The 12,710-nt window shown below is 46.7% G+C and overlaps 1 protein-coding gene across 1 annotated transcript; it reads right to left on the bottom strand.

Annotated features, from left to right (window-relative positions):
- Positions 1–646: 646 nt before the first annotated feature.
- Positions 647–12,042, bottom strand: LOC125532043 (beta-galactosidase 15-like). The gene is made up of 5 exons (XM_048696221.1): positions 11,865–12,042; positions 11,689–11,777; positions 8,890–8,995; positions 6,905–6,992; positions 647–813 (listed from the first exon to the last, which is right to left on the bottom strand). The coding sequence occupies exons 1-5, from the start codon at positions 11,949–11,951 to the stop codon at positions 662–664; spliced, it is 522 nt and encodes a 173-aa protein (XP_048552178.1). The 5' UTR covers positions 11,952–12,042; the 3' UTR covers positions 647–661.
- Positions 12,043–12,710: the final 668 nt, after the last annotated feature.

Here is a 12,710-nt window from a genome sequence, read left to right on the forward strand (position 1 = left end):
CGACGCTAGTAGGAGAGGGGTTGTCGCACATCATAGGCAGGGGAAGAGGTAACATGGGGGGATAGTAGATTGATTTATTGCTCGATTGATAGGAGACTAGAGGTAAGCATTATATAGCCAACGTTACAGGACTTAAGAGGCCTAATCCAAAACGTGGAATATTACTAACTAGACATGTAAACAATCTACAGGGAATAAATCCTGCAAAACTAAGAGGATACAACTAATCTTTTCATTTAGCGACTACTGCATGAATCTGGTGACATTGTTGCCACTCATGTCGGCCTCCTGCGCCTATAGGGGATGCCCCACATGACAAGTAGAGGGACAATAGGTTACACGTTCCTATAACCATATATTAGAAGGTTTAGACTATTTGCATGCACTAACCAGTAGAACCAAAAGCCCGAACTCATGGAGAAGGTTGGGCAATCCACACATACTCCACTAGCCCTGCTCATGTATGTCTCAAAAAGTCCTAAACATGGACAGAAAGAGGGACAACAATTTTCTATTCAAAACTGCGAACGCCAAGACTTGAACCAAGACCTCTTGGTTCTGATACCCTATCAAGTTTCATGCACAGTAAAACCAAAAGTCCGAACTCATGAAGAAGGTTGGGCAATCCCCATATACTTCAACATATACATAGCTTATGAAATCAAAAGCAAGAAAATCGGCAACAAACCTCTTGCATTGATCCTAACTTTACATATTGAGGCGAGCCATCCACTGCAATGAGAGCTGGTTCACAAAGTTTGATAGCTGTGTGTAGATCTTTCAGATGTCCCCACTTAGGCTGCCTTAAGAAACCTGAAAATAATAATACCATGCATTCTGAATAGTAACTCTGATGTTTTATACATGCAAAGACTAAGATATAACTTAGATGCCTACTCTTAAGTCACTTGATGATATACACATTTACCACGTTATAATAAGGCACCCACATGCTACCATATGACACAATTTGAATGAAGAAATGCTAAAATTGTAAAAGTTCACCATAATCCGTTTGTGGCTTCTATAGGTTCAACTTGTTAAGGAGTATTAATATTAGGTCAGAGTCCTATTAGGCTAAGTTTCCTTTCCTTGCACCCCAAGTCTTGTGTAATATGTATATGCCCCTTGGGCCTTGCAATCCATAATACAACTGACACGACTACCGGCCCATCAGCCTCATACACCTGGTGGCCAAGATCTTCGCCAAAGTCCTTTCCTCGCGCCTCGGCCCTAAGCTGGATCGCCTTGTCAGCCCGTGCCAAAACGCATTCATCACCGGCAGAAGTTTACATGACAACTTCATCCTAGTCAAACAATCAGCTCGACTACTACACCAGCTGGGTGCCCCGCGAGTGCTGCTCAAACTGGACCTCACACGCGCCTTTGATTCCCTGGCCTGGCCCTTCCTTTTTGAGGTACTACGCCAACATGGATTCGGAAACAGATTCTTGGAGTGGATCGCTATCCTCCTCTCTTCGGCGAGCACGCGTGTCCTGATGAATGGTGAGCCAGGCCCGCCTATTTGGCACCTACAGGGACTCCGCCAGGGGGACCCAATGTCCCCACAGCTGTTCGTCCTCGCCGTCGACACCTTGGGAAGGCTCATCAAGCGCGCGATCGACCTCGGCATTATGGCCCAGCTGCACCCTAGGCGCTCGATCCCAGCAGTATCCCTATACGCGGACGACGTGGTGCTCTTCTGCCACTGTACGTCGAGCGACATCGTGGCTGTGCGGGAGATTCTGGAGCTCTTTGGCCATGCCTCTGGCCTGCATGTGAACTACACTAAGAGCTCCGCCTCGCTGTTGCACTGTGACATGGATGAGGCCACGGACGTGCTTGTACACCTCGGCTGCCCCATTGCTGAGCTACCGATCACCTACCTCGGGATCCCCCTCACGATACGGCGGCCCACCGCTGCCCAGCTGCAGCCGCTAGTTGATGGGATCGCTGGACGGCTCCCTACCTGGAAGGCTGATCTGATGACCAAGCCTGGGTGCCTCACACTTGTCAAATCTGTTCTGGGAGCCATTCCAGTACACCAGCTCCTCGCCTTTGCACCACCAAAAAAGACTCTGCGCCAAATTGAGAAGATCCAGCGTGGCTTTCTTTGGGCCGGTCGCGCCGCAGCTAACGGGGGTCACTGTCATGTCAACTGGCGACGCATCTGCCGGCCCAGCTCGCTTGGTGGACTCGGAGTCCAGGACCTCGAGCGCGCTGGCCTCGCCCCGAGACTACGATGGCTCTGGTACTCCCGCACTAATCATGAGCGTGCGTGGCATGGCCTGGACCTGCAATTCTCTGCCGAGGAGAGAGCACTCTTCTTTGCCTCCACCACTATGACCATTGGAAATGGCCAGACTGCTCTTTTCTGGGAGGACCGCTGGATAAATGGGCAGTCCATCAGTCAAATGGCCCCAGCCCTGTACAACTGCGTCCCCAAGCGCCGCCGCAAGACTCGAACCGTCGCTCAAGGTATACAGGGCAACAGCTGGGCGAGCGACATACAAAGGACTATCGGGATCAACGAGATTGGCCAATATGTGCAAGTCTGGCAGGCGATTGAGCACTTCTTACTCTCGGATGCCCCCGACCAGCTTGTCTGGAAGTGGACTACCTCTGGCACCTATACAGCACGCTCCTGCTACCTTGCCACTTTCCAAGACTTGCTTCTCCTGAAAGCTCATCTGGAAAAGCTGGGCGCCGCCACGTGTCAAATTTTTCCACTGGCTAGCCAACCTTGATAGGTGCTGGACTGCTGACCGCCTTGTCCGTCGTGGCCTCCAGCACCAGCCCCGGTGCCCGCTATGCGACCAGGCGCCAGAGACGATGCGACACCTGCTCCTGGAGTGCGCTTTCGCCAAGCAAACCTGGCATGAGATGCTAGCTTGGCTAAGGATGACAATCGCAGGGCCAAATCAGGAGGAGACTCTCATGGACTGGTGGCTCCACGCCAAGCAAAACACGCCTACACCAATGCGCAAGGGTCTCGCCTCCATTGCCCTCCTGACGCCGTGGATGATTTGGAAGCAGCGCAACGAATGCATATTCGACAATGCCCAACCTCTTGTCCCAGTCCTGGTCTCTAGGATCAAGGACGAGGCCGAGCAATGGGCACGAGCTGGTGCTCGTGGCTTACGGGTCATCCTACCCACCACCTGGGATGTACACTAGTTTCTTCTGCTCCGGCATGAACTTTGACTCTTAGGAGGATTGTAAATAACTCTCTATCTTTCCAATGCAATGAAACGCAAGTCCTTTGCGTTTTCCCCAAAAAAATAATGCAACTGACTCTTCTAGAACTAAGAGACCACCTTCTATACAGTCAAGTACATCTATGTAGATTCTTGATTCTGGAGCATCTATTCATATGATCTATGATTCTTCTGCCCTGTCAATAGATCAGATCTATATACTTCTATTCATGTTCCTATTGCTGATGGTACTTATCTCCCCGTTGCTAGTCATGGCACGCTTAGCACCTCATATTTTCATGTTTCCTCTGTTGGTCATGTTCCTTGGCTTACCATGCAGCTCTTTTCAGCTGGCCAGCTTACTCACTCTGGTTGTTGTGTTCAGGACCGTCACCCAGGGGCTCTAGTAGGGGCTGGCTCCGGCGTTGTGAGTCACGAGCCCTTTGAGAGCTCGAGTGGTGTCACGGTCCCTCTGCTGCCATTGTTGCCAGTCTCTCTATCCCGTTACCTTGTCTACCGTCTATTCTCAGTAACGGCATCATCGTCTTGGTCATCTGTGCAACTCTCGTCTTTAGATCATCATGATTTTCTAGGGTTTATCTCCGGAGATGTATCTTTAGATTGTGAGGGTTGTAAGCTTGGTAACCAAATTCAGTTGCTTATCCTCATAGTGAGTTCGTGTCTTCCTTTTGACATTGTTCATTCAGATGACTGGAGTCCAGCTCCCTTCATTTTAAAAGGAGGTCATTGCTATTATATTATTTTTATAGATGATTTTTCTCGCCACTCAAACAAATTTTATGTCTTCTCGCAGTAAGGTCTTATCTATCTTTAAGCAACTTGTCACTATGGTTCATACGGAGTCCTCTACTCCTATTCGTGTCTTTCGTGTAGCTTCTACTAGTGAGATATCTCATGTTCGCTGCGAGGATTTCTTGCTGAGCAGAGTACACATGCTCACTTCTCTTGTCTCAGTGCACATTCTCAGAATGGTGTTGCTGAGCCCAAGCATCATCGCCTTCTTCAGACAGCTTGTGTGTTGATGATCCCCACCTCTCTTTCACCTCACTTTTGGGCTTAGGTGATTTCTACTTCGACCTATCTCATCAAAATTCAACCTTCTGCTCTGCGGTGTGGCATTCCTCTAAAGTGTCTATCTAAAGTCTATGTGGTCTTTCTCCCGGCTACTCTGCGCCTCGGCCATTTAGTTGTGTTCGCTATGTTGTTCTCGTCCGTCATGAATGAACTAAATGGACTGCTCCATCATTTGATTGTGTCTTCTTAGGATATAGTGTTGAGCACAAGGGCTATCGGCGTTGGGATCCTGTCAGTCATCGAATGCGAATTTCTCAGGATATGACCTATGATGAGTCTCATCCTTTCTATCCACCTCCATCTTCTCCTTCAGCCTCCTCTATCGAGTCTATTTCTTTACAGACTTAATCCTGACACACTTATTAGCTATTACCACTGCCGAGGCTCCTTCTCGTATTGTCCCCACTATCCTCTCCACTACATTCGTCGTCCACGAGTTGCAGATTATTCTGATGGATCGACCTTTCATGATGGGTCTTCTTTTAATGCCTCGTCTTCCCCTACCGCTTCGCCGTCCCCTGATGTGAGTTCTTCTCCGCACGTGTCATGTTTTCCTGATGAGCTAACCCTAAGGTCAACCACTTCATTCCAAACATTCCAGATCTGAGAAGAACACTCCCCATGCTCTCCCAACCCCAATCCTTATTTTCCTTAAGAGATTTGTGAGGAATTTGAGAGAGGAGATAACCCTAGCCAAGATCCAAGCTTCCCCCTCTCTTGACCAATCACTTTTGTGATTTGAGCAAGTTCCAAGCTTCCCACATCGTTCTTGTTACTCTTGGAGGTTGGAGACTCATAGGCAAGAGGAGTCACTGGTGCGGATCCAAATCCGTTGATTATCCTGACGTGTGTGAAGGTTTGGAGATGCCTCGAGGTCTACCACGAATGTTAAAAAGTTATCCCGACGGTCACTTCCTTGGGCCCCTTGAGTGATCAGATCCAAAAATGCATGGAGGTGCCACTTATGGTTGAAGAGTTAACCTAGTAAAGGATTCCGAATCACATGATCAAGAAAGAGAGGTTGAACTTGAGCTTGACCAATATCGTGAGGCGAAAGGAGTGGCATGTACGTCGCTGAAGTGTATATGTGGATTGCCTAACCTTTTCCATCAGTTCAAACTTTTGGTTGCGTTGGCTAGTACGTGAAGTTCGCGTCACGCATGAGAAGGGGTGTTGAAGTGTATATGTGGATTGCCTATCCCTTTCCATCAGTTCAGACTTCTGGTTGCGTTGGCTAGTGCATGAAGCTTAACATATGCAACGTTGTGATCCGATACGGTCTTTATGTGTGTTTAGGAGTTGGCATGTCTTGCTAGGGGCCAATACCAACTAGTGACCGGGTAGGGGTACTCATGTCATGTCGGAACCAAACGTGCATGAACCTAAAGGGTCACACAAGTAATGGTCCGAAGTTGAAAACGGATTTGACCCGAAGGAAGAAAAGTGAGTTGATTGGGCCTAGACCATTAGGGAGGGTGCCCCAAACCCTAGAGAGGGTCGCCCCTTATAAAAGAAGGGCATGGGGAGGCGTGCACACCCTGACAGCTGCCACGTCACGCACCTCCACTCTTGCCCAAGGGTTTCAGAAACCCTATGGCGGCTCCGCCTCCTTGACTGTTGTTCCTGTTGAGCTTCATGTACTAGCCAACGCAACCAAAAGTCAGAACTAATGGAAAGGGCTAGGCAATCCACATATACACTTCAACACCCCCTCTCACATGAGACGCGGGAAGTCAACATCGTTGACTGTTGTTCCTATTAAGCTTCATGCACTAGCCAGCGCAACCAAAAGTCAGAACTAATGGAAAGGGCTAGGCAATCCACATATACACTTCAACACCCCCTCTCACATGAGACGCGGGAAGTCAACATGTGGATAGACTCAGAGGTATGGCTCAAGAGGCCTATACGTGGACACAAAGGGGGGGACAACAATTTTTGGATAAATTGCGAAAGCCAGGACTTGAACTCAAGACCTTGGACTCGATACCATGTTAAGCTTCATGCACTAGCCAACGCAACCAAAAGTCCAAACTGATGGAAAGGGCTAGGAATCCACATATACACTTCAACAGTTCCGAGTTGCTAGCACATCCCCACCCAAGCACCAGCCGGTTGCTAATCCCACACGTATGCATATCTTGTAGGCATTGCAACTACAACACTTGGACGGATTGTTGGAAGGATCCACGAGGACACGGTAATACAACTACTCTACATCAACGTGTTACACTGACTTTACTTACGCAAACAGGACTCCATATCTAGTGGTACACCTGCCGCGTATGCCAACAGCTGCCTCGAGGGCCTCCCCCTTGAAACAGTGATAGGTAACACCAAGCACTTCACGAAGTTGATACACAACCCTAATGTGTGCTCGAATTATGCGAGCAAGCTGCAAGCAATAAGTAACTCCATCCTATTCGGGTGGCAGACGATGACGAGGTTGTCCGCATACAACAAAACACTGGTCGGCAGGTCATGCAGCCTAAGACGCAAAGAGCTAGCTCAGGGTATCGGTCACTAGCAAGTCCTCTTATATGTTAAAACAAAAAAACACATTAAATCTTTATAGTTCTGAAGTCTTTGCACTTACAAAGAAACTCACATACCATACTCGTTAACTGGAGCATCATAATCATAACTTGTTATCTGAAGTGGACCACCAGCTGTTCGGGCAAAATTTGTTCCACCAAAATACTGCAAGCAAAATATTTAGAACCATCATATTCATGGTAAAACATTTTCACACTACAAATGAACAATTGTCTGACATTTTACTAGAAGTACCAGAATTAAGTCAACCCAGTAAAAGGCTATGCAATGTAACTTATGATATCAAGCTGGAATAAATATTTGTCAAACATCTAAGGGAATGTGAACCAAGGATCACTACACTGCTTGAAACATCTGTTTTGAAACTTGAAATATGCTCTGAACTTCGCCTTATGAAACTTTAGAAAAATGAGACCTGTAAGTTGTAATGAACAGAGCTCATTGTACTGCAGGTCTCGAGTAATGCTGATAGCACATGTATTGTCAGGCAAAAGAGGAGTCATGTAGTGACAGAAACACTAAAATCTTCAAATAACCACCGTAAACAAGTCACCTCTTGTATCAAAAAAGTTGTAGCTTACAACTTAGCCTATGCACTTAAACGAGAAACTGCAGTCTTTTCTTCGTCTTCTAGGCAATGAGAGAACCACCAAGAAAGCCACAATAAGAAGAAATCGACCGGCAATCCAAAGGATCACTAGCCCAAGTAGCATAGAATATGCCTGAAGCTGTAGGGAATTGGAGCATGGAAACGAAGACCGTGAGAGATAGTTCCATGAAGATATCGCAGAACCTGAAGGAGGTGATTCCAACGAACTTGAGAGGGAGAAGAGGCAAACTGACTCTGAACATGAAATCGATAGGAAATATCTGGACAAGCGAAAGCTAGATTGACAAGACTCACAACAAGATGGTGATTCCGCGTCCGATTAGAAAGAGGATCATCATCAAAAGCTTGAAGGTGGACATTGAGCTCCATCTGAGTCTTCAATAGTACGCTCATTGGTAAGAGCAGCACGAGCAAGAAGATCCTAAATGTACTTCTTGGAAGGTAAAGAAGCCATCTGGGTAGAAGAAACCTCATTCCCAAGAAAGTAGCCAAGAGGACCAAGATTAGACCAAAGAAACTGCTCACTGAGGTCAGGCACTCAAACCTCGCACGAGTGGCTACTGAGGAGAAGCACTCAAACCAGGCACGACTGTCAGGTTGGAGGCGGACCACCCGGTGGTGGATTCCACGCCAGTGCGCTCAAGAGCAACAAGCTCCTCTGCCATCGCATGTTGTCATTCCGGATGAACACAGCGTCACGATAAGAAGTGGCTCGAAAAGAACTAGGACGACACGATAAGAAGTGGCTCGAGAAGAACTAGGACGACGAGTGGGGACCACCTGCAGGGTTGAGTACAATGGGGGCGGCGTGCGGGGGTAAGATGGCATGCCACGTTGGACACCAGAGAATGTGTTGTGATGGGTGATGGGAATCGACCAAGTGCAGATGGAATTGATGATAAAATTGGGATCAGGATGGGCGACAGGGGAACTAGGGCACAAATACGATCAGGAAGACGATAGAAAATCAAAGTAGAGATGATACCAAGATAAGAGAAAAACGATCTGTGTGTGGCGACACTATGAGTTGCACGTGCGGTGGAGAGAGAGAAACTCTAAACCTGGGGCTTTGATGCCATGTTAGGAAAATAACAACTTGTATTACTCCAAGGCCAAGGACATGTATATATAGAGATACAAGTAGGGAAATAAGCAAGATACCCCTTATATAGTGGGGTATATACACACCACTAATATATACATCAACATGTGACAGCTCAAAGGACTGAAGCTAGGGCTCCATTCAAACGTATCTTGGAATCATATGCATATGCCAGTGATATGAGACAGACTAAGAGCCTGGGGCGCAAACATATTCAGATTCCCCAGCCAGATCAAAGTGCATATAAAGTAGATATTTGAATTTGCTGTTGGAGATAGTGATTCTTTTACAATCTCCCTTTTTATTTCTCTTATCGAGGAACATCTTACCATATAATAATTCTGTAAACTTCCGCCACGTTGGTAGAAACGAGCAACAGCAAAAGCACTGTCTTTGGCAGGCCTATGAGGCAATGGTCCACCCCAGTTGGCATACCTGCGCAATACATCAGGTCACATTTTTCAAGAGAACAAGAATATATCTTCAATAGAACATCAAAACTAGCAGGTCGTTCAATTAGTAATTCTTGAAGAAATATAACAGAAGGGTAGTCATATTGGGTTTAGGTACATCATTCATTTGGCAAACATTATTTATCCATGTGCATATGGTTACACATTCGGTTTGCTACTACAGCAAAACCATAGAACTCAGCAGACTTCTAAATTTTTGGCTTTAAAGCTAAACAAATACATGGAAGAAAGATCGATCATGCACATGCATACAGGAAAAAAAATACTCCCTCTGTCCCAAAATGTAAGTCGTATTTTGATTTGTTCAGACAAAGTTTCGCGAACTGTTTCTTTTTTAATAGGTAGTTTGTGTGCACACTGTCAAGAGTTAAATGTACATAGCCATGTAGCCTTTGTATTTTCCCCATTGTATAAGGGACTTTCTCCATATTGTACCACACTTGTACGTGTATATATGCTGGCCTATGGCCACCTGGGAATACAAGTTGCTATTCTATCGAGGGTCTTGCGGACGCATTCTTTCCTCTGTTTCCAGATCATCCAGGGGACGAGCATTGTGATAGATTGCAGAGCTTTGCGTAGTGTAGGAGGGGTCTGTGCCTTCGCACGCAGCCACCAGTCCAGCATGGTAAGTTCGTTGGCTGGTGGTTGGGCAGGTATGCGCCTAGTCCAGGATGATGTGCCAAGTCTGCTTAACGACCGCGACGCCGTCCAGCACCACCCCAGGTGTCTCCTTTGCGATCAAGACCCGGAGACCATCCAACACCTGCTCCTGGCGTGTCCATTCGCTAAGCAGACTTGGCACATCATCCTGGACTGGGCACGCATACCTGCCCAACCACCAGCCAACAAACTTACCATGCTGGACTGGTGGCTGTGTGCGAAGGCACAGACCCCTCCTACACTACACAAAGCTCTGCAATCTACACAATGCTCGTCCCCTGGATGATCTGGAAACAGAGGAACGAATGCGTCTTCGACAATGCAAGACCCTCGATAGATGCATTAGTCGATAGGATTAAAGACGAGGCCAAATGTTGGGCACAAGCTGGGACACAAGGGCTGAGGGTTGTCTTGCCCGCCTCCTGGGATGTCCACTGATCGGGCGCTGGGACTCTGTAACTATAACCTCCTAGGAGGCATGTACTCTCTCTCATCTTTTCAATGCAATGAAAAGCAAAGATCCTTTTGCATTTTCTCGAAAAATTTCCCTAATACCAGGCCGCCTGACCAGGCATGTTGGAACAGCAGCACACCTGTACAATTTAGCCCTGCAGCTGTGCTTATTTATCTTCCGTGTTCCATATTTGTTGTTCTTGAAAAAGTGTTCCACAGATCTCTCCTGCCTTTTGTTTATTTGTTTGTGCAGTTCGGTTTTCTGTTTGCAGTTGGACTTGTACATTTTGCCGACATCTTGATAAAAAGAAGGGCAGCCCGGTGCACGTAGCTCCCGCTTGCGCAGGTCCGGGGAAGGGTCCGACCACTTGGGTCTTTTGTACGCAGCCTTTCCTTACATTTCTGCAAGAGGCTGTTTCCGGGACTCGGACCCTTGACCTCATGGTCACAAGGCAACAGCTTTACCGCTGCACCAAGTCTCCCCTTCATTTGGCGACAGCTTGATGTTTCCCCAAAATACAAAATGATATGCACTTGGGTCCATGTTCGAGAAAAAAAAAATGTTTTATGCGACACAAAATTGATATCACTAGATTCGTATTTGTTAGTAGTTACGACTGCTCGTACCGCATGTTAATCAAGTGTTGGTCAAAGCCTTGCCTTGGCAAATCAAATTACACCTTACATTTTGTATGGAGGGAGTATACTGCATTAGGCAGCAATATGTTTATGATTTTGTTCCCGAAAAGGGGTGGCTGGAAAATTCCTGCGATATAAGGATTATAAATGGAGCAAAATCATAAAACATATTTCTGCACTGATGCAGTATACTCTGCGTACAAAACAGAAGGTGTAATGCATGGAGCAACAAAAAATTCAAGAGCTTCCAATAAGGTGAAAAATGTAATGTTAATCACCACCCAACAATCTTGTTTATGATATTTGAACATTTTACACCATACTTGCCAAAAAAAAAGGAATTTTATTCGCAGATATCTGGCACAGGAAGGGCGGGCCTGGCACGGTGGTAGTCTCTCCACTTGTGGCCTGGAGGTCTTGGGTTCGAACCGGCCTCCTTGCATAATAATGTCTAGAAATTCCCTTCCTCATACCCCACCTTGTGTGGGAGCTTTCAGCACTGGGTATGCCCTTGTATGGATGGTTTTCCAAAAAGAAATCATGCCAATGCCTCTTTGGCCACTCTAGTTTCTTTTTCTAGCCAACCAACTCATGAGTGAGCAAAAGATAAACCCTAGCCAAATATATGTAGGGCGAGGTTGGGGTAAAGCCAAACATACCCTCAATGATGTTGATGTCTGAACATGAACTAGTAGACCTGCCTAATCACTACATCTAAAGGAGGAAAATATGATGTTCTCCTCCTGCCTAACCCCATTGTATTAAAGCCATGTTCATCTTGGGTAGATTAAACACACGGGTCCGTACCCCCAACTATCACAGTTCACACAACAAAGTACCTGATTATGCCATTAAATGTTCATAATAATGGCTGAAGGAAACCAGGAACAAACCACATACCATCCATCCCAATCCTCAGTCCATATCTTTGGCTTATTGTAAGAATTTGGCTGAAACCCATCGCAGTAAAATGCATTGCAAGTATCAAGCTACCAAAAAAAGTATCGAGTCAGAACTCTGTTACATATAGTAAACAGAAGTAGTGGAAATTATCACAAGGTTGTGAGGTCACCTACAATTTGTTCCGGAGCATCAGTTTGCCGGCACATCACCCAAGGAATGCCAGTATCAAGCCCAAGTGCCATCTGAGCTGCCCATTGCATATATCTCTTGCCTGCTTGACCATACTTGCTTTGAATATTCCCATATTCATTTTCAATCTATATAACAATCTCCAAAGGATACCCAATAAGAAGAAAGGTCATGTAATCGTGTTTGCTTCTAATGCATGCAACACAACTAACATATAGCATCCTAGTCAGCTTCATATAAGTTGTTGCACATATATGTTGGTTTTCGATAGAAAGAGGTCCACTTTTCTAGCATGGTTTCATGCTGATTCGGACGACGCCATATGTGGCCAACAATTAGAAGTTTAGGATAACTTCTTATCCACGTCACGTCTACCTCCCTCCCTGACCACCTGTCTGCTCACTTTCCCCAACCCGAGCCAGCCCAAATCCTAACTCTGGGGGACCCAGTGATCGGCAGTGACCAAGGCACCTAACTCTGGGGGACCCAGCGATCGGCTGTGACCAAGGCACCTAGCGCGATGGCTTTCGTTGGCCTGTCTTTGAATGTCTTAGAATGGGTGTCTCTCAGTCTCGAGGCTGAGATCTGTTCCGGCGGCATGAGAATGATCTGGGCGATGCTCTCAACCAGGAGAAGCAGACCAATCCGGAGCTGCGAGCAGGAAGAAAATGTAGATCAGCTTACTGTTTGGTCTGCAATTTGGGGAAAGTTGGGAGAGAAAGGGCCACATGGGAGAAAGAGCAGAGAGAGAGGGAGAGGAGAGAGAGAAGACAGAGCTCTAAAATGAGAGGGACAGAGATGTGCTGACATGGCATTTGAATGGCGTCGTG

This window comes from Triticum urartu, unplaced genomic scaffold, assembly GCF_003073215.2.
Source record: "Triticum urartu cultivar G1812 unplaced genomic scaffold, Tu2.1 TuUngrouped_contig_8895, whole genome shotgun sequence".
NCBI classification, from domain to species: domain Eukaryota; kingdom Viridiplantae; phylum Streptophyta; class Magnoliopsida; order Poales; family Poaceae; genus Triticum; species Triticum urartu.